The sequence below is a fragment of the Melospiza georgiana genome, chromosome 8 (assembly GCF_028018845.1).
Source record: "Melospiza georgiana isolate bMelGeo1 chromosome 8, bMelGeo1.pri, whole genome shotgun sequence".
Lineage (NCBI taxonomy): Eukaryota > Metazoa > Chordata > Aves > Passeriformes > Passerellidae > Melospiza > Melospiza georgiana.
This window is the reverse complement of record NC_080437.1, coordinates 9,211,169-9,232,977: the sequence shown is the minus strand read 5'-3', so window position 1 is coordinate 9,232,977 and position 21,809 is coordinate 9,211,169. Positions and strand designations below refer to the sequence as shown.

Here is a 21,809-nt window from a genome sequence, read left to right as displayed (position 1 = left end):
TATGACTTGGGAAAGGCAAAATTTCTGCTTCTCACATTTTAACCATTTTCATGTATAATTTGTGTAAATAATTCAGTGTCATTCTCCACTTGTAGCTTTTTTCTATCTTTTCCTTATAGTTTTAACTTTTATGTGTATTTTGGCATGGATAATGAAAAATCAAATAAATTACCAGGAGCTTACAGCAATTTTTGAGCCAGATGTGTCACACAAACCTTATTCCACATGCTCCCACTATTTTGGAGAAAAAAAAAAAAAATCAAACAAAACTCAAAAAAGCCTCTGCAAAAAAAAAAAACAAAAACCAAAAAAAACCAAAAAAACTGCTCTAGTATTCCTGGAAAAAAGAGGTGCCTTTTTGCAAGTGACAGTATATTTTTATCCATGAACTCTGGGCAGAGAATGTGTTTTATCACTTAAATCATCACTGACCAGTGCATCATGACTGAGGAATAAAATTGTTGTAGTTTGAGTAACGATCTGGTTTTCAATATCTGTTCTTCATTACTGTTGTAGGAGCTGCTTCCATTGGTACTCATGTTTGAATTGCCTATTGCTGGAATTCTCCAACCCATCCCAGATCCTAATTCTCCAACCATTCAGCACATGTGTCAGACATACAACATTTCAGTTTCCTTCAAACAACGCTCTCGAATGTATGGTGCTACAGTCATTGTCAGAGGGTCACAAAACAACACTAGTGCTGTGAAGGTAATCTCTGCTCCTAAGAAGGCTTCTGAATGTCATATATTTATATGTCTAAGATGGTATATCTTGCCTCATCAGCACATGTTATTGTGTAATTACTTGCAAACCCTGAGGGTTTGAATTTTTCCTATACTTAACTTATACAGGTGAAGTGTAAAAATGCATAGAAAATAGTTTTAAGTTTAGGAGTTAGCATTGTTGGTGGTGAGGTTTTAATCCAGTGTTCAACTCCTGCAGACTTGCTCAGGTTTTCAGCAATTCTGGAATATGTGGTGGCCTTACCCATCTTTTAATTCAAAAACAATGCAAAAAAAAAAAAAACAACCACAAAATACACCTCCCATCTCAAATTGGTCATGCTGAGCTCTTCTCAACACGCACACAAATATATAACCTTGAAAGTTGCCCAATCAGTCAATAAAACTGAGTCCAGCTCTTGGAGGTGTGAATTTGACAGCCAAGGCAAGGAGCTGCCAGGAGCCTGTTCATCTTAATAAAGTAAAAAAGTGTTCTTGGTAGGAACTGGCAGTAGGAGAGATTGATACAGCCCCAGATAGGTGGATCCCAAGCCACTAAGAACATTTGAGCCCAACACTGAGAGCAAAGTTTTGCAAGTGTGGCTACCCAGATTAATCTCTGGTGATTTACTGACCACAAAAGGTCTATTGGGACCACTCCATGTGGCATTGTCTTACTGCCTGTTACAGAGTGGCAATTAAATGCTGCATTTGGCCATAAAATTGGAGTAGTGGGCAGAGTTTTGTTACCTTTAACAAATCGATCGTGGTTTTAAACCCAACAGCGTTTTCTAATCTTGCCTGTGGAGCGCATGGCAAGAAAGAGAGCAGTCTGAGTGGTCCTTTTGTGTGCCTGTGGGTCCTGTTTCACTGGTTTCTCCCCTTTCCCCCAGGAAGGAACAGCCATGCTCTTGGAACACCTGGCTGGGAGCCTGGCCTCTGCCATCCCTGTGAGCACGCAGCTGGACATCGCGGCGCAGCATCATCTCTTTATGATGGGCCGCAACGGCAGCAACATCAAACACATCATGCAGAGGACTGGTGCTCAGATCCACTTCCCTGACCCCAGTAACCCACAGAAGAAATCCACTGTCTACCTCCAGGGCACCATTGAGTCTGTCTGTCTTGCCAGGCAATATCTCATGGTAAATACTTTCAGTGAAGCTTTTGTGTGGAAAAAATTGCCAGATCATAGAAAATATGCTTGTTCTGCCTGTGTTTACAGGTCACGTGTAAATTAGCTTTAGAGAGGAAGGATTGCTATTACACTGCAAACAGCTGATTCAGTTTTTGTCAGGGTTGTGTCATTATTTGTAGTTATTGAAAATATTTGTAATCTCTGGTAACATGACTTGAAAAATAACCTTTTTAATATAAATCTGACATAAGTAATTTAAATTTACAACAATATGCCTCTGAGTAGAGGCAGTTTTCTGAAATATTCTGTGGGTGTTGGGTGATGGGTTGTGTTTTATTTTGCCAACCTGTCTTTTCTATGTTTGTCAGGCAATTAGGTTTCTTTTGAGGGAAATGTCTGGAATTCCTTAGTTCCCATGTAGGCAAGTGTTCAATGAAATTGGGAAGCCATAGGAAATAATTACTTGTTTTGATGTCTTACATTCTTTATAGTACCACAGCCACAATTCTAGAAGGCCTTTTATAAACATAGCTCTGGTGGTGAATATCATTATTTGTGGTGATTTTTGTTATATTGGTCTTTAAACTTCACAACAGCCTTCAGCCATTATTTTACTACTAACTTACGTACACATTTTTCATATATACGAATATTGAGGGACAAAATGTGTGGGGACTGGACCATTCAGTTTTTGGGGTTTTTACTCTAGCTGTAGTATTTCAAGTGTATTACAGATATTATCCGTATCAGTCGGAAATATCTATATAGCTGATCTAGAATGGGGAAGAAAAGGTAAAAGTTAAGACTTAGGCAATGGTGAATTAGAGATTTTTTTACAAGTGTTTTGCCTTATTTCATACAGTTTAACAGGAGACTTTTAGTATGGGTGTCCTGACATCATTGCCTGACAAGACTGTGCTGATTGGAATGTCAAATATTCAGCGAATCATTTCACCCTTGTGCTACCAAACTCTTTGTTCAGAGTCCTGGGACAGGAAGATACACCTGTATTCTTGCATACAAGGAAATGTCTTTCCCAAAAATGTCATCCTTGCTATTTTTTCTGAACTTACAGAAATTTCCTTACATCCTTACACATCATGGTGTGTAAACGTTACAATGTCTGTAGTTCAGTTTATTGCTACCACTTTTATGGGAAATGTCCAGTTACAAGTGCTAGGAATTTTTTGTGCCTTCCTTTTCAGGGTTGCCTTCCCCTCGTGCTCATGTTTGATATGAAGGAAGAAATTGAAGTAGAACCACAGTTTATAACACAGCTAATGGAGCAGTTAGATGTCTTCATAAGCATTAAGCCTAAGCCAAAACAACCAAGCAAGGTTTGTGCAAAGCTAATATTTTCCTTTTAGGCTTTCATGACAAAGTTTTAGAGCTGATGAGTTGCTGTGTGCTCTTTCCCCCCAATTTAACAGATCATAAACTTGTGAAAGCCACATGTATTTTCTACTTGAAATATCAGTTTAAACAATCCAGCAGCTCTGATTTAGGGTGATTTGACTTTCATTAAATGCTTAATAATAAAGAACTTAGCTTTTGTATAGAATACATTGATAAAGTAGGAGGTATTTGTAAAATATTTTTAAAAAGCTTGTAAAATATTAGGCCAGTGTAGATAGGGCACTCTGTGTTGTATAACATGCCAAAGCAGGCAAAAGTTCTAAAATTTTAAATGATCATTCCATTGTGTCAGTATGTGAGCTTCCCTGTGTAGGGATATATATATAATCAGTACAAAGAAACATCCTGTAGAAAATGTACAAGAAGCAATGGGATTTTGTAATTTAATTTTCCAGAAACTTACTACCTTATTCTCAGACAGCTGTGAATTCAATTAGTAAATTTAAATGAACAGTTGGGGTTTTGTTCACTTCAAGGTGGACAAAAAGTAAAAGGTAAAAGAGAAGTTATTAATTATTGATTCAGTTATCTAGCTCTTGAGGTGCTTAACATTTGGGCTACCAAGTATCACCAAGGTACTATAGCAATTAATTTTCTTGGAGAGATGTTCCATCATTCTCATTGCAAATCCTTGTGAAATCCCTAGTCTTGCTCTCCTGAACTTCACACCCCTGAATTTAAATAGTTGCTAATGGATGTTAGCTCATGCTGTCTCACACTGCTGTGGTTGTGGTAGCCTTGCAATGGTATGAGGAAGAATTATCTGTGTTGCAGATCTGTGTTATGGAGCAGTGTTACCTACTGATTTTCCTTTTTTTGTTGTTGTTTCCTTTCCCTGCAGTCTGTGATTGTAAAAAGTGTTGAACGAAATGCCTTAAATATGTACGAGGCACGGAAATGTCTCTTGGGACTTGAAAGTAGCGGAGTCACCGTAGTATCAAATCCCTCTACTGTCTCCTGCCCTGTTGGTCTGTCTTGTCCTGGTTTGGATATTTTGTCCTCAGCAGGACTAGGACTCACTGGGCTTGGTATGCATTCATTATATTTATATTTTCTTTTATATATAACTTAATTCACTTGTACTAGAAAAAAGTACCAGAGGTGTGTTTTGTGTAAGTAATCAGGTTAAAGTGTCAGAGAATTACAGCAGCCTCTGGCCTCTCAAGGGCTTGTTGTTATAAAACTTCTCCAAGGCTTTTGTAATCAGGTGTGGGACTCATCCCTGTAGAAAAGTCTCTGGAAGTGTGCAAACCACCCAGCTGAAAGGGAGGGAATTACAGGTGAGGCAGGGCATGGCCTTCGCAGCTGCTTTGGCTGTGTGATGTCCCAGGCTGTCCTGAATTTGGGTGGGTGCTTAAGCCTGGCAACAGTACTGGAAAGGTAACATAGAAAACACCATACTTCAGGTCAGTATCTCACTGTAATTGAGGGGTCCATGTGCTTCTAGTTTAGACCATACCAGTAGGAAATTTAGGACAAAAATGACTAAACTACTTAGCTTAATTGTATAGAAGCAGCTTGTAGTCCAGACTGAAGTTACCATTTTCTTTTCAAGCTCTGCAAATACGTTTGTATCAGAAATGTATAGATATAGTTTCTGAGACCTGTGTCAAGATTTGTCACTAGATTCTTTTGGGTCTGCTTGGATTTTCTGAGTTCTCGTGTAAACAGCACTGTCCCTTGTGACCTGCCATGCAGGAATGCTGTGTAGTTCCATCTCACATGCTTCCCTCGGGTCACACAGGAGAAAATGCTTCTGCCATTTGACTGTGATTTTTAATGCTGCTTCTGTGACTGTTCTTGTCATGCTGCACTTTGCAGGTTTGGGGCTTTTACCTTTTCAGTGTGTAGTGCTGAACTGCTTTGTGAGTGCTTTTGCACAAAGAGCTGGTTTGGAGGAATGTTTTGGAAATAATCAATGGATTTGGGGGATCACTTGCAGCCTGTATTGAAGGTGCAAAAAGAAATTGAATAGTTGTTAGTGTGCAAGTAGTGGTTGATTCACACCGGAGCTTCTGAGCAAAAGGTTATTTTGTGAAATGAAAGTGAGGTGGTGCAGTACAGTTTCTTTCTTGTCTCTGTGATGCTGCTTTGAAACAAACCATCAGAAGCAGCAGAGGGGATACAGAGGGATGCTGGGGCTGAGAAGCAGCCAGTTCAGACTCTGTTATGACAGGAGTTAGGGTCCAGTAGAAGGACAAAAAAGATGCTCCAATTCTTCTTGGATATCTGACGCCCAGTTTAAGAACAAAAATATTTAATGTGCACCAAATGAGCAGCAGGTTTAATGTTAAAATTGGTTTGTGAAATACAGGCTGGTGCAAATTACCAGGGGGGTTGTTTGTTTCTCTTCAATTGGTACTTGTGTGAAAAATGCTTTCCTGTAAGTCTAAACTAAATATTCATCTTGCATAATTTTTTGCAGGCCTTTTAGGTCCAACAGCCCTGTCAGTCAACACCTCAACTACTCCAAACTCTCTGTTGAATGCCCTTAACAGCTCTGTGAGCCCTCTGCAGAGTCCAAGTTCAGGCACGCCCAGTCCCACACTGTGGGCAACATCTCTCGCTAACACAAACACCACAGGTCAGTGGAAGTTTAATGGGAATTAAATGAACTGTGCAACATCAACTTATTAGAATTGCAGTTGAAAAGTCGAGATTAATTAATTATTTGGAACCTTAATTTCCTACACTTACCTTGGCACGGATGAATAAATATGCAAATTTAAGGTTATAACCTAATATATAACATGCTGTCAAAGGCAGTGTTTTCATCTGTTTTATGTTGAAAACAAAGTTAACCTACCCAAATAAAGCATTATGGTTTTGGCATGCAATTCTAATGGAAACTTTTTAGTAAAGTATCATAGCTACTTAAAAATTTAGGTAAAATAGTGTAATGCCTGAGGAAGTTAAATGAGACACTTTAACAGAACATAACCAAACTTTATTACAGGTTTTTCTGCTATTCCACACCTAATGATACCATCTACTGCCCAAGCAACCTTAACCAGTATTCTGCTGTCTGGAGTGCCTAATTATGGTCAAAACACTCCATCTCCACCACCAGGCTTGACTCCTGTTGAAGTCCACGTTAATGGCATGCAATCAGAAAGTAAAAAAGGTTCACCTTCATTAAATGGTCATGTAAAGGTAAGTGATACTACACTAGAGAATCTGATTTCTTTGTCCTAGACCTCTGCTAAGAAAAGCTGAAATAGAAAACTAGCTATATTAGTAGATTTATAAAGCTTCTATGTTTAAAAATACGCAACAGTGTTTTCGAATATGACTTAAAGATTGAGAAATAGAACATCCAAACATACTCTTCTGCTGTACCAGGAATGAATTTCTCATTTTCTCGCAGAGACAGAAAGGGGAAATTGTTTCAGTATTTCCTTAAGCATAAAAATCACTTCAGTGATTTGTGGCAATCTTTTCAGGCCTCAAATATCAAGTATGCTGCACTGTCTGCCACATCGCTGGGAGAAAACGTGTTGAGCACAAACCACAGTGATGGAGTAAGGCAAACAAGTGCTCATGGTGCCTCAGAACAAGTGGCTGCCAAGGCAAATAGTGAAGAAGGTGAGTTTTTGACACTGCATACCTTTGTCTGGTAGTGTTTGTACAGTCTGTGTACAGTTCACGATACAAAAATAGAACGATATTCTCTCTGAATTGGTTTTGCAACCATGTTTAGGGAAAATATTGCTGGATGTCCCAGATTCATTGTCAAAGAAAGTAAATAGAGCCTGTAGTAACTGAGCTGTGCTGTTGATAGAAACACCTTAAATCAACATAAATGTACATGCAACATTTTACTTATTCCCTAGGAGCAGAGGGAGATAACCTATGCGGATTTTAGGTTTTTTTACAGCACCTTAACTAAACTCTGCTGGTTTAAAAGATGTTTTATTTTTTGCTTTTTAGTTAAAGGAAATAATGTTACTGAGAAGGTTTTTTGCAGAAAATTGTGTAGCTCTAACCTAGATGACACTGGGAAACAATTTTTTGTGTTTTGCAGCAGCATTTCAGTTATGCTGCCCTTTAGAAGCTAAAGTACTTAACTGTCCCCATCATTCTTGGAGGGGGGGAAAAGCAGCTCTACTTCAACTTGAGCAAATATGTGTAAAGGCCTTGTTTCCCTTGTCAATACTGATCAAGGAGATAATCTCTTATTTAGGGCTGTGGTCATTTGAAATGCTGATTTGAATAAAAGGTACATTGCCAATTTAGGGTGATAAGTATTTCTAAGAACATGTTATAAAGATATTTGAACATAAAGTGGGGGGAGCTCTTATTCCTACAGAAGTTACCTGAGCACCTGGCAAAGTCTATTAAAACTGAGTATAAAATCAAATTTCTTCAGAATACTTATTCACTTCGAATTGTCAGTCTTCACATTGGTTATTAATAAATATTACTTATAATATTTTAAGAAAGAAAATACTTAGTGTGACTACTGTATATGTGAATACTGACACCTTTTTTGTGCATTTGAACTTGCACATCTTGACTGCTTAACCTTGACCTGAATACAGTCCTGTAATGAGGAAGAGGAGGTTTTCTCCCACAGCTCATTCCCCCAGAGAGCTCCCTGGAGCCCAGCAGGGTGGTTGTTGACGTCTCCTTTCTTGGCCTGGTAGGTTGCAATGATGCTTTTGTGGAGGTGGGCATGCCTCGGAGCCCGTCGCACTCAGCCAACACCAGCGACCTGAAGCAGATGATGAGCTCCTCCAAGCAGGCCTGTGCCAAGAGACAAACGGTGGAATTGCTGCAAGGCACCAAAAACTCCCACTTACAGTAAGCTGAGTGTATAAACACAGATTAGGGGAACTTCCACAGCAGAAAATTATTTCACATGCTTTTATACACAGAATAGGTGGTTCAGTCATAAGATATTTAAAGAACTGATTTAATTTGGCCTTGATTTTCCATCACTTTAGGTGTTAATATAGCCCCCTGTTTGTCTGGTAACTGCAGACTTTGAATGCTTTTTTGTTCATCCTATTTGACTTTGAGTTCAAAAATGTCTTTCCTCTTCCACAAAAGAATGGAGGATCCTTATCAGAGGAACTTTAATTACCTGTTGCTAAAGTATGTGCTTTTGCTTTTTTATTGATTGCTTAGAGAGTGATTTCTGACAGCTTTTTCCTTTTGTACCTGAGGCTGTTTTCTTCTTAGGAAAGCTGTGCTCAGGGCATAGCAGCATGTGCTCAGACACTTGTCTCAGTTCTGGTTTTGGTAGGGTTGGCTCTTTAATGACCCAGCAGTGGGAAAGGCTTGTTTGAGTCATAATACATCTTGGCAACTCAGGTTTTGTTCTTAATGCAGTGTTTTTGTCCAGTGTACTCATGTTCTCACTGTTTGTTTGGGAACTGTTTATCACCACTCTTTTGAGACACATATTTTCTTTTGCTTCATTTATTTACACTGTCAAGGCTATGATATGTATTTCATTCTGCTTTCACAGTTTAAAAATCTGAGGAATCCTGCTTACCAAATTTGGTTGTTTGTGTGTCTTGTTCTTTTTGTTGAGGACATAGTGCTCACAGTTTCCTTGGGGATAGTAGTTTACAGCTTCTAAGCATGATGACTTTTTATTGTATTTGTGGGGTGCCCCTGTGGCAGAGAGGAATGATGAATTTGACTCCATGTTCTCAGAAGGTTAATTTATTATTTTATGATACTATATTATATTAAAGAATGCTATACTAAACTATATTAAAGAATACAAAAAGGATATTTACAGAAAGCTAAAAAGATAATAATGAAAACTCGTGACTCTTTCCAGAGTCCTGACACAGCTTGGCCCCAATTGGCCAATGAGGGAAAACAGCCCACACCAATGAAACAACCACCTGTGGGTAAACAATCTCCAAACACATTCCAAAGAAGCAAAACACAGGAGAAGCAAATCAGATAATTATTGTTTTCCTTTTTCTCTCATCTTCCCAGGAGAAAAATCCTGGGTGAAGGGATTTTTCCAGAAAATGTGAATGCCACACTTTTTAAATAAGAGTTTATACTGTTCTAGAGTAGCCCTAAAAAGTGGCTGAGTTTAGGGGAAAAAAAAAATTGAACCAAGAGGTAATGTAGGCATGAAGGACTGCAGTTATTGAATCTGTGAAAGCAAGCAGAGCCTATGTCTGCTTTCTTAGTCCCTATTATGCAATCCCTTTTTATCTTACAACAATGAACCTGTTAGAACTGCTGGCCTGAGCAAAGCTAAACAGGAAATCACACTGTGTAGGATTGAATGCAATAACTCCAGATACCAGACAGCTCAAAACTGAATCTGTAAGCTCTGCCTTGTATTTGGTAATACAGGAAAGAGAAACACTTGTTTTCCTTCACTGACAGAAAAAGACACAGGAGATCTGGCATGTTTGGAAATATTGCTAAAAACACTGAGATCTCTGCGTACAGACACGTCTCAAACATGGCTGCCAGGGTGCTCAGGGTGAAGCTGACTGGCAGGGCTGCACTGAGGCGGCCCAGCCCGAGGTGTCCCCAAGCTGACGGTGTGTTTGTCCCGCAGCACCACGGAGAGGCTGCTGGCCGAGGCCGAGCTGGGCACCCCCGAGAGCCCCGTGGCTGACAAGAAGGCGCCGGGCAGCGAGCGCGCGGCCGAGCGGGCGGCAGCCGCCCAGCACAACTCCGAGAGAGCGCGCCTGGCCCCGCAGCCCTCCTTCGTCAACATGCAGGTGGGTCCCTGGATGAGGCCGAGGAGGGGCAAATCCTGATAATTGCAGAGTGAGGTTACCATAGAATGCAGAGGAGACTGGCCCTGGAGACTGAATTGTCATCGGTTCAGTAAAAGCATTCACAGCTGTTTCACTGAGGAGTGGGTTGTCAATGAAAAGTCTTGAAAGCTGAAAAGCTCTTCTTTTCTGTAAGAAAAATTTAAGTACAGAAAATTGTGTGACTGTATTTGTCTCCACAAGCATCATTTGCCTGTTAGAAATCTTACATTGTTGTTTGGAGAACATTATAGCTACAAAATACATATTGCAGTTTTTCATGTGCAGTGACAGCTCAGTTAATTACAGCCTACAAATATAAACTATTGCCATGTTACTGCAAATCTCCCCAAAGAGGGAGGAGACCCCTTTGTTTCTCAGGAAGCAGTAACAGGGTTATTTTCAGACTAGATCTGTTCAAAGAGAGCACAACCAGACTGTATGGAGTAGTGGAACAAGAGGCAGACTAGTGTTTTGCAGCCCTTTTCTTCAGTTATTCCTCTAGTTACTTTCAGTAGAGAATGCAGTACTTCAGGCTAATACAGCATTTTTGTAGTTTTGTATTTAGATTTCCCAATTTGTAATTCAACAAAGTGTAGATTGTTTCATCAGGAGTATTTAAACTTCACATCTTCCATGGACATAGGTAGAATGCAAGCAAAAGTTCTTTAAATTCTCTCAAAACCTACGTTCTTTTCCTTTCACAAGATGAGTGCATGGAGGAGAACCAAACCTGGAAGATTATTGAAAATAATTTTGGTGCCCAGATTTGCAAAGATATATTATCTTTTTTGTACTGCTAAAGAAGGTTGTAAATGCTAAGAACAGATAGTTAAGGATGAGAAACTATGCTTGAAAGATAACTTATTAAAAAAAAATTGAAGAAAAAATTCTTCCTTAGGAGTTTGTAAATACTGCTGCAGTCTCACTCATATCGAAATCAAATAGTTGTTAAAAATCTGTTTGAGTGAATACTTTAAGTAACTAAGGCTCTAACTCAGCTACCATGAAATTATTGTGCAGCATTTCAGGTTTCTTCTAGATATATTCATTGGCCACTTTGAAAACATTTGTTTTCACAGAGAAGTACGGGAGTGACGTTTAGTTAGAATTGCAATTAAATTATCTTCTGCATGTTTAATTTTTAGGCATTTGACTATGAACAGAAGAAACTACTAGCAACCAAAGGTATGTGGATGAACAGTGACTTCTGAAAAGTTTGTTAGCATGTGGATGAAATTATTTCCTGAAATTTCAGTTTTGTAATCTGATTTTTAATAAAATCTGAAAGTGGTAGTGAAACATTTGTATATTAGCTTTATGTTCCAAAAGAATTCTTAATACCAACCTAGTATAAAATGCGATATAAGCAGCTTGCAGATGGGATGTGTAAGTACATCCATGTGCAAGTGATCAATATGGTTTTTAGAGAGCCTATTTCTCTAGCACTTCACTTTATTTGGATGCAAGTTAAACTTTAAGGTGTTTGCCGTATCATCTAAATGGCCTCTTATTTCAGGGATAAATTAAGTTGTAGAATTGGTAAGGGACTTAACCATATTTTTGACCTTGTTATAAAATAAACTAAATTACCTGTTCACCAAAAGAAAACCAGAAGGTCCTCTCTTTGAAACAGATGTGATTTTTTTTTTTAGCTTCCATGCAGCCCTGTGGGATTTAACTATCTTCTGGCAGAGTAGATAGCTTGAATCCTACCCTTCCTTAAAGCAATGTAGCAAGTGGAGGTGTTTAGGGTTTGCTGTTTGCTGGGCTCAGGCTGTTAGCAAACATCACTTCAGTATTATCTTCTCAGTACCCTGACTAAGGCTGAGATTTACTGATTTGTCTCTATTTTCAGCTATGTTAAAGAAGCCAGTTGTAACAGAAGTGAGAACTCCAACAAATACTTGGAGTGGTTTGGGGTTCTCTAAATCAATGCCTGCAGAAACGATCAAGGAACTAAGAAGAGCAAATCATGTCTCATACAAGCCTTCCATGACAACCACATATGAGGTATATAAAAGTATGCTGCAATGAAAGTTTACTTTTAGTGAATGATACAGTTGTTTCTCTTGAGAAATGTCTAACTTCTGTGAAAACAAAGCCTTGCAGATAGATGTTGTAAATATTTTTTTATGGTGAAAAATATTTCTTACACAAATATTAAGGCATATGGAATACATTCAGCCCGACACACAAAGTTACATCTGTTTCACAGATAAGTCATAGAGCATAGATGTCTGCTTCTTAAAATATATTTGTTTACAGGAGCTTTGAACAACTTACAGGACCAAACATCTCAGTAGTTGCAAACCAGCAACAAGGAATTTTTAACCTAATGAGAACAGAGTATATATGCCAGATGAACTGTATCATGTGTATCACTGCATGGTGGAGGAGAACAGCAGAACCAGCAGCTCATCTTTCCTTCTGTGGACAGAACTGGAACAGCTGTCTCTACTTGCACTATTCAGTGGGCTCAGAATTTTCCAAGGCACAGAGCAGAGTCCAGCAATTCTCTTCAGAGTCCCAGCATGGGAATCTTGCAGGGGATTTGTTCCTTTCTTCTCAAAGGCATGCTGAAGTTGTTTTTTACTGTGCGTTCTTGCTGTAATCCTTTCCATCTTCCATGAAGACACCTTTTTCACTCCTGCTTGTATGCTCCTTGAAGAAGGGGACTTCATAGTTCTCTAGGATGTACCTGTCTGTTAATACAAAAGAAATATGCAGCTGGGATAAAAATGTGCCTTGGTGTTCTCCACTTGGCATATCAACTTCCTGAGCCATTCAGCTACATGTAGTAGGCTTGGCTACACGAGATGCAGTAGTAACTAGGGAAAAGAAAAAACTGCAACCAAAATCTGCAGTTTTCTTTTGCATTCTTTCCTGTCTTGGTTGAGCTGGGGTGGGGTTTTCCCCAAGGCCTTGATGTCTAAAATCTCCAGATAAGTCTGTGATTCTAACCAAGAAGAGTGTTTCTTCAGGGCTGCCAGTTTTACTAAATAGTGTAAAAGATTGCCTCCTAAGTGATGCTTTTCAACTGCAATTTGATACAAGTGTATAGAATTAAATTGTTCATTTCCATAGTTATTAGCTCATGTAAGTATGTGATATCTACAAGGCTGATTTCTTTTGGGTATGTTCCCGTGGAATACTGCTGCCTTGTATTGCTACATTCTGACTCACAGTGATGAGAGTTGATAATAAGTATTTCACAGGTATGTGAAAATCTATTTAGAAAGACCCCAGACAAAACAACTACAAATTCACACAGCATTGCAGAATTGTTGTTGTAGTATAGTGTGCAAAACTGTTGTCAAGTAGTGTGTACTTGATCCACTTATCTTCAGATAAATGTTCTGCTATGTTCTCTTCCCTGTAGTCAATAGACTGCTTTGTCTAGAATTTGTGTGGGAATTTGATACCCTGGAATGTTTTGGAAACAAACTTGGAAATACCGAGCAATTTATTTTGAATCATGTCCTTTAAATAACTTCTGCTTAAAAACTGTAAGCTGCACATGTTTTAGGCACACCTGCTGTTTTTGTGTCCGGTTTGCAATTATTTGCCTATTGATCCACTGCCAGAAGAATGTTTGGGAGCGTTAAAAGCTGCTTTTCAAGCAAGCTGCTTCAAAGAAAACATCTGAGTCACAATGAAAGCTCTGTTTTCAGCCCGAATTTTGTGTCTGTGGTTTGCAGGGCTCATCCATGTCTCTGTCCCGGTCCAGCAGTCGGGAGCACCTGGGCAGTGGCAGTGAATCTGACAACTGGAGAGACCGGAACGGCCTTGGACCCTCTGCTCACGACTTTGTCTCCTCAATTGGCAGCCCCAAAAGGAAACAAAACAAATCAGGTTAATAAGCTCTTATTATCTGCTTAAAAGAAAATAATCATTTCGATACCAGTATTTATTTTGAAATGAATGTGTCCTGACTTCACGAGGGATTTAAATTACTGACACCTTGTAATTACTTTTTTTACAAATTGAGAAGTGTAAGCTTGTATTGCAGTAGGACACGAAATGAACGACACAGACAAGCTGAAATGTTTAAGGTAAAAAGAGGGTAGTTTATTTTAAAATTCTAATATTTATAGACTTTTGAAAGTGACTATGGATTGGAGGATGAAATTGCTACTTCTCGAGCCACACTGGTCAAACTAATAGTCTATCAATTTTTTCTTCTTCTAGAAAGAAATGTAAAACAATTATTATTATTTACATATGTGTGAAATGTGTGAAAAACTCCATTATAAAAATGTAAACATCAGAAAGCTTAGAAGAACTTAGAAAAACAAAGCAAGAAGCTTGTATAACATGATAATCCAAATAATGGTCCGAAAGGAAAGCTTTTGAGGATATTTGTTCAATGCCAGGCATCCTTGCTGAAAACTTTGCTGTCATGGAGTGGGTTTTTCAAGATGTACCAAAAGCAGACCTGTAAAAAGGCTTATTTCTAGACCACTCTCATTCTGCTCTGTTGCCGATGCAACAGCAGCCAGGGCTTTGGGCTGTTTGCTCACTAGTGAAGTTATAAGCCATGCTGAAACTGGATTTTAAAGCATGAGTCTCCTCATGGGGATAAAATTTACAAGAACACTGTGTAGTGACAGGACAAGGGGGAGTGGCTACAAAGAGAGTAGGTTTAGCCCAGATATTATGAAAAAATTTTCCCTATGAGGGTGCTGAGGGTCTGGGACAGGGTGCCAAGAGAAGCCGTGGCTGCCCCTGCATCCCTGGAAGAGTCCAAGGCCAGGCTGGATGGGGCTTGGATCATCCTGGGATAGTGGAAGATGTCCCTGCCTATGGCTGTGGGTTGAAATGAGATGGTCTTTCAGGTCCCTTCCAATCCAGGCAATTCTATGAAAAGAAGCTTGTCCATGTGTTTGGCATGGGCAAACATAATTTTAAATACTGGTTTCTGTGCATACAGGCTCTATGTTTTGCAATGGCTTTTTAAACATTGTTGGAAGTTTAAATAATTGAAATTTTACTTTAGTTGAACTCTTAGAAACTTTATTTTTTAATAGGTTAATAGATGCATTTCTGAAAAAGTGAGAACTGGAGATAGAGAATTCTAAGTCCATACTACCTCTCTGCTTTATGGGGAAATAAGGACTATGGCTGTTTATACTTTTTGTTGATGCTTTTTCTTTTAAAAGTGGATAAACCTAAATCCCAAACTCAAAGTACATACATAATAAAATTTGGACATGGTAAGAAAGGATAGCTCCAATTAGAAAAAATATTCACGGTTTTAAAAAGCACATTAGTCGAGCTGTGAATGGCTGCACATCGTGTTCTAAGTATTTGAAGAGCTAAAGAGATGACAAGTTTATTTGAAATCAATCTATCGATGTTTTCAACCTAATTGGACAAAAATGGAAGTTCTAGTTTAATTAAAATAATTAAGGATTAAAAATGTGTTTATATGTGTGTTAGAAGAAAATTAGAAACACAAATACATTGGCAGTGAAGGACAGTGTTCTGTGGCAGCTGTAGCTTTCCCAGAAAATAAAATGTATGGATAAAGGGTAAAAGTCATGAATTGGATGGACAAAAGTAGGTCTATAGAAAACAAACACCAGAACTTAATTAACAAAAAAATTGCTTTATGTTGTTCATTTTCTCAGACCGCTGGGAAGCTTTTTTTTTTTTTAATGAAAAATAACGATATAAATACTTAGTAAATATAATGATCTAGCTGAATACAATGTTGGTGGAAAGCCATGCCCTTCTGTGATGTGTCTGAAAAGTGCACTTGTTCCCTTCCAGCTGAGCACTATCTCAGTAGCAGTAACTACATGGACTGCATTTCCTCGCTGACAGGAAGCAATGGCTGTAGCCTCAACAGTTTGTTCAAGGGATCTGATCTGCCTGAGCTCTTCAGCAAGCTTGGTTTGGGAAAATACACAGATGTATTCCAGCAGCAAGAGGTTGGTGTTCCTTTGAGAGGCAGCTTTGTGTTGGTAGGATGTTTCCCAGCACCAGTTGTGCTGCCTCTTCACCAAAAGCCACTTAGAACTCACTTTGTGACAGGGTTTTCCTGAGCTGTTCTTTCAAAGCTGGGTCATACATCTTACAATTGTGGTAAATACTCAAAACCTCAAGACTGATTGACTGATTTTCTCTGCTTTTCCTGAACTGGTTACTTTTAAATTTCTCCTTTTCTGTCGCAAGTGTAGCAAATTGAGCAACTAACTATGTGAAGCAGCCATTGAAAAGCCATGATTGCTGCCTACATGAGTAACTGTAAAATGGAGCAGGGGGAAAAAATGAGATTGTTCTGAACCACGTTTATTACTTAATACTTTTGTGGAAAGACTTGTTTTGCATAGTTTTCCTATATTTTTTTTTAATTCTAGATTGATCTGCAGACATTCCTCACTCTTACTGATCAAGATTTGAAAGAGTTGGGAATTACCACTTTTGGTGCCAGAAGAAAAATGCTGCTTGCAATCTCAGGTAAAAAACTCAGAATGCCATGTATTGATTTTAAGGACTGTTTGTATTCTTCTCACTCAAATTGTGTATTTGTAGCCAACAAAGGAAATAAAAACCTTGGAAAGAGTGAAAAGTATGCCTAGAGTCTATAGAGGTAATATTAGCTTGCCCCTCACCAGAGGTGCTTAAACCCAGGCTTTATAAAGCTTTTCCCTTACCTAATACCAGCTCACTTGCAAGAGTCCTGTAAAGCTGCAGCTTGGTAGAAAGTTAATCTCACATTGTGAAGTTTAATGCCCCAAAATTGTGGGTCCAGGAATTTCTGAGATTACAGGCACTGCAGGACCTGAACAGCACTACTTACCAGTCACAACTGGCATTTTCAACCTCTTGGTTCCCTGTCCTCCATTTTATTGATTAGCAGAGCAGTCATCCTACTGGGGAAAAGTGCCTACTTGCAGGGGGCTTTTGGGGTTTTTTTGTTTTGTTTTTTGATTTGCAAAGGTACTTAGTTCAGTAGCAGTCTTGAAAATCTGTATAATCTATCAGCAATTTGTATCTAGCACAGAGTTTGTTTACAAGAACAGGAAAGAGGGGAAAAGAAAAATCTTTTAGATGAGCTATTATTAACACAAGATTAGGGTTCATGTTTAAATGAGAGGTGAGCATCTGTTTTTTTCTGAAAGTCCTTGTTAAAATACTACTTCAGTTTTATGTTTGAAGTAAAGAATTGTGCATTGAGAAATGATCAAGTTGGTAACAAGCATTTCTGTCAGTCTCAGTCTACACTGCATGGTTGGGCTTCCAGGAAGATTGCAATGTTTGAGTATTGTAAGAGAAACTTTTTAAAGTTTTAGCTATGTCAATTTGATCTAAATCAATATTGCAAAAATTTATCAGTGCCAAATAAGAATTGTCCCAGGTGGAGCCTCTGAGTTTTAACCTGATGCTCTTCATTATCCTGTTGGGCTCTTTGTTAATTGAAGGAGTACCTCACAGATATTTTCAGTGCATACCCTATCTGCCTGAAATACTTTGTTCATTTACACAGAAGTTGTGCATTTGGTTGACATAAAGTATTAAAATGGATTTCTGTGGGTGTGCTTGCCCCCTCCAGAACTGAACAAAAACCGAAGAAAGCTCTTTGACCCATCCAACATCCGTGCCTCGTTCCTGGAAGGTGGAGCCAGTGGGAGACTGCCGCGCCAGTATCACTCGGACATTGCCAGCGTCAGCGGGCGCTGGTAGCAGGAGGCTGGGCTCAGAAAGCAGCTGGAAAGATGGACATGGCAATCCTGTGGACAGCCTTCACTGCACACCACCCTCTGCACTTTGGGAGTTTGGGTGTCAAGGACCAAAGCAAAGTTGTGTCTGCACAATCCTGTGCCAAAAAATCAGAGAGAACACGTTTTGTCAGTTGTCTTTCGAAACACCAAATGTGGGTTACGTTTTACTCATGTAGATTGGACAGAATTTGCAATAATAATAATATAGGGTTCTTTGTTTAGTATTTTATTACCTATAACTATAATGTATGCACTGAATTTTGTACTTTGTTGAATGAAGGAAGAATGAAGAGCTGGGATGCCAGAGAGCATAGATTTGGCTTTATCAAGATGGATTTTTCTGGTACTGCTTAAAATAATTATTGAGGTCTTTCTGCACTTTACATGTTCTGATTTCTTGTCCTGTGGAAATTTATTTCTCTTTCATTTCCATATCAATTTTTATATTGGCACTAATCAAATTTTTTCAGGTGTTCCTACATTAAGTCACATCTCACTATAATGGTACTAGAAACTGCTTCTTATGCAGATTTTTGTTTTTCCTCTCTGTCTCCCAGGTAGTTATCTGAAGAGATTGTTCCAAAATCAAGTCACTTGGTAGTGGACCAGTCCTATTATGCTCTTATAAAGCAGTCTACTACTGCCTGCAATAATACTCACTGTAACAAATGCAATGAAAGACCAAAATGGACCTTGCAATATTAACCCTTTTCAGTCAACATATTTAACTGCTGCCTTTATGCTAAAACTGTTTTTAATGGTTGTCTCAAAGCAAAGGGCTATTTTTAGTACCCTGCCACTAAAGGACACTTATTTATATCAGACTTTTATTTTTAGATTCTATACACCTACAATACGTAACAGATTAAACTGATCTACTGCAGATTTATGGTAGAGACCAAAAGGCATTCATCAAACTAGAGCTCTGGGCTGTCAGTTTGATTAAACAGACAACTAATCTAATTTGACAAGACAGCACTGTTGCCATTTAATAAATGACACATATTACTTACATGACTATGCATGCAGCAATGAAGTGACCTACATAAAATAGGTGTAATAGCATCTGTTTTGTTCGATCTAGATTTGTAATTGTCAGCTGCAGAAGTGTTTGAAACTCTGGAGATGAACTATTTCTGAAACAAGTTATGTTCAACAGAAAGAGTCCATGTTATAAGTGGCTAGAGCTAAATTTTGCATTCTTATACTGTGAAAGTCCGAAAGATTTGGCAATGTTATTCCTCTGTCTTTACAGGTGTTGTGTTATGGGTTTATGAAGGGTTTCAATGTAATGAAGGAATCCATTAAGTGCCTCTTTTTGCAATGCTATGTGTAGTTTCCAAGCATTAATTGAAAAGCATTCCCATGAGAAATATTGTGAATTACCTTACCTCTACTGTAATGTATTATTTATGGTCAGTGTACAAGCCTTTTGAGATGGACATAAACCACTGTGCTCTTAACAGAAGGCATTAGAATAACATTTACAGTAGTTGGGGTTTATGTAAAAATGGGTGAGAGAGTTTTGACACTTTCCATGGGTAATTCTTTCTTTTAAGGTGAGAATGCAAAATGATCTATGGCAAAAATTGCACACACAAAGGGAATTTCAAGAGACTATTATTTGAGGGCATAGATGATCAAGCAATAATATAAAGTCTTGTGGTTAGCTAAAAATTGCTGCTCAGTGCTCATTTCAGCCATATCTACTTAATGGTGTATACCTGGGTGACTTCCCCTGTAGATCAAGTAGCAGCTTTGGTTTTCAAATGGCACTGCAGACGTGACTGGCTAAAGCTGTATCTGGTACTCACACAGTTGTTCACAGCAGCTTCCTCTGCTCAATGCCAAGAGTCAATATCCACGTGTCTAGGAGAGATTTATGTGTGTGTGTGTTGCACAGGCAAGAGCAACTTCATGGAAACCCTCTTGGAAGCCACCACTTCTCATTCTAAAGCTATTTACACTCGTGCTTGCTTCTAAGCATGCAGATAGTTCCATTCACACAGACTATTTATGTCTTACAGATAAGCTGTTGTTTAAATGTTTGCATTTGCAAGCCCAGCGCTTGCAAATCAAATTGTATTCAGACTCCTTATTTCATAAAATGTTTTTAATGAACTAAATATTCAGCAGCACTTTGTACAGAATTTTCTGCAACCCCTTCTTACTTTTTTTGCCTAAACTTAAAAGCATCCAGAAGCTTTGCACTCAAATTTTTAGCCTTTTGTAGGTACGTGCTATCCATCCAGATGGTACTATACTCAGAAACTGATTTTTTTACAGTATTAAGTTGATGTGGTCTTTTGCTGAGCAGCTTGTTTAATCTACACCAAAGTGAAGAATTTCCCATGAACAACATTATTTTTCAGTAGGGCTTCACATTAGAAAAAAAAAAAAAACCACACTGGAAGTAAATTCTCACTTACTTTGATTCCACAAAGGGAATATAACAGTACAGTGTATCGTATTGTTAGTGTTACATTATGCACAAATATTTGACTTTCTACATAAAATGTTAGTTTTAAATCTGTGCCTTAACAGTGACCAGTTATCTGTAAATATAGAGCAGATACAGATTGTATTTTTGTGGGTTGTGTCCTTTTAGTGATTTTTTTAAGAAAATGAAAGTTGAAATTAAAACATTAAAAATGGAGATTTTCAAAACTAATCAGTGTTGCATAAAATAAATTTCTATAACTCCCTTGTATTCTGATTGGTTCATGAAATATTTTTATATAGACCCAGTTCCAGGGATGCTTGCTTGTTAATAAAATATAAAAAGCACTATTTGACATAATGGCAACATGTTTCTTTCACATGTTAATGCTTTATGTGTTTTACTGTTCATTTTGTATCACATACAGTGTCTTTGTCTGGATTTTAAATGAGAATGCTGTTTTGGGGTGACTTTTCTTAATCCAAGAGGAGTTAAATTATGACAGGTTCAATTCAGAGCAGATTTTACTGGTTTGGCTCATGAATTCTCTTTCCTTTGGTCCTCCCACTTTGACTGTTGTGGTCAGGTTAGCAGAGAATTGTGTTTTCACAATCGTCATTGTACTGGCAAGTCCAGTAAGTGGTGGGGAGGGGAAAGGGAATTATTTCTGCAGGCTGCTGGGACATGAGCAGTCAGACTGGCCAGAGGCACAGCTGTGACACTGAGGTGATGTGCACACAACGGGCACAGTCAGTCCTGTTGTTTGCTCCACAGCTGCTGGTACAGGTTCAGTATTGCTCTGGTACAGGTTCAGTACTGGGTGTGGTGCTGAGGACCAATTTACCAGGCTTTGACATAAATTACATGGAAATTTACAGGCAGATGGGCTTGCAATTTGCACAGTGTTTCTGTTGTCTGACCTATAGAGATCTACAAGGGTCTGAAGCAAGGTTGTTTCCTTTGTGGACCATTTATTTGGGCATATTGCTTCCAACAGCTTTAGTCAGTAGAGTGTAAAGCTGGTGTGGGACAGAGAAGGAGGTAATGGAGCATTAGAGCTTGTTGGCTGCTCTCCTTAGGGTCCAAGCAGTGTTACCAGCAGCTGGCATGGCACAGCATCAACAGGATTGCTTCTTGAACAAACTGGGCATGTCTCTCTCTGCTATCAATCAGTGGAACAAAACTGGTGATTTTCAGTCTGAACAAAAAGTTGCATTCTAAGAATTGTTGCCAATACACAAGAGAAAATAGATGGAGTCTCCAAACTCTGTAAAGATTTAAAATGAGGCATCTCTCTTTGCTGTTGAATCCCACTCCAATCTAACAGTTGCTGGAGGAATCTTGTTTTTCCAAATCCCAGAAAACACAGTTACACCACTTTTATGAGTGCTGTTGTAAGCTGGTCACTCCAGGTGTGATGGGCAGGGGTATTCAAAAGCTTGTGCTCACACTGTAAAGTAAGCCCAGGAGTATTTGATTCCAGGCAAGTCTGGATACAGTTGGAGCTACATTTTGTCCTTGAAGAACCAGCGTCCTTTCCATCACCGATCCTTGAGCAGAAGGAAGGTTTGCTTTTAGCTGGAGTTGCTGCAAAATTTTTGATGGTGTCAGAAGATG

The 21,809-nt window shown here is 38.7% G+C and overlaps 1 protein-coding gene across 2 annotated transcripts in view; it reads left to right on the top strand.

Moving 5' to 3' along the window:
* The window catches only part of BICC1 (BicC family RNA binding protein 1), an 89,799-nt gene extending 69,252 nt beyond the window's left edge, over positions 1 to 20,547 (top strand). For both annotated transcript variants that reach the window (XM_058029567.1, XM_058029568.1), the window contains 15 exons: positions 517 to 711; positions 1,619 to 1,870; positions 3,069 to 3,200; positions 4,121 to 4,307; positions 5,705 to 5,863; positions 6,236 to 6,432; positions 6,723 to 6,864; positions 7,926 to 8,082; positions 9,821 to 9,986; positions 11,171 to 11,210; positions 11,881 to 12,035; positions 13,724 to 13,877; positions 15,798 to 15,958; positions 16,388 to 16,487; positions 17,584 to 20,547. In XM_058029567.1, the coding sequence (XP_057885550.1) occupies positions 517 to 711; positions 1,619 to 1,870; positions 3,069 to 3,200; positions 4,121 to 4,307; positions 5,705 to 5,863; positions 6,236 to 6,432; positions 6,723 to 6,864; positions 7,926 to 8,082; positions 9,821 to 9,986; positions 11,171 to 11,210; positions 11,881 to 12,035; positions 13,724 to 13,877; positions 15,798 to 15,958; positions 16,388 to 16,487; positions 17,584 to 17,714 (2,328 nt within the window). In that variant the 3' untranslated portion in view covers positions 17,715 to 20,547. The remainder of the gene's footprint in view (positions 1 to 516; positions 712 to 1,618; positions 1,871 to 3,068; positions 3,201 to 4,120; positions 4,308 to 5,704; positions 5,864 to 6,235; positions 6,433 to 6,722; positions 6,865 to 7,925; positions 8,083 to 9,820; positions 9,987 to 11,170; positions 11,211 to 11,880; positions 12,036 to 13,723; positions 13,878 to 15,797; positions 15,959 to 16,387; positions 16,488 to 17,583) is intronic.
* Positions 20,548 to 21,809: the final 1,262 nt, after the last annotated feature.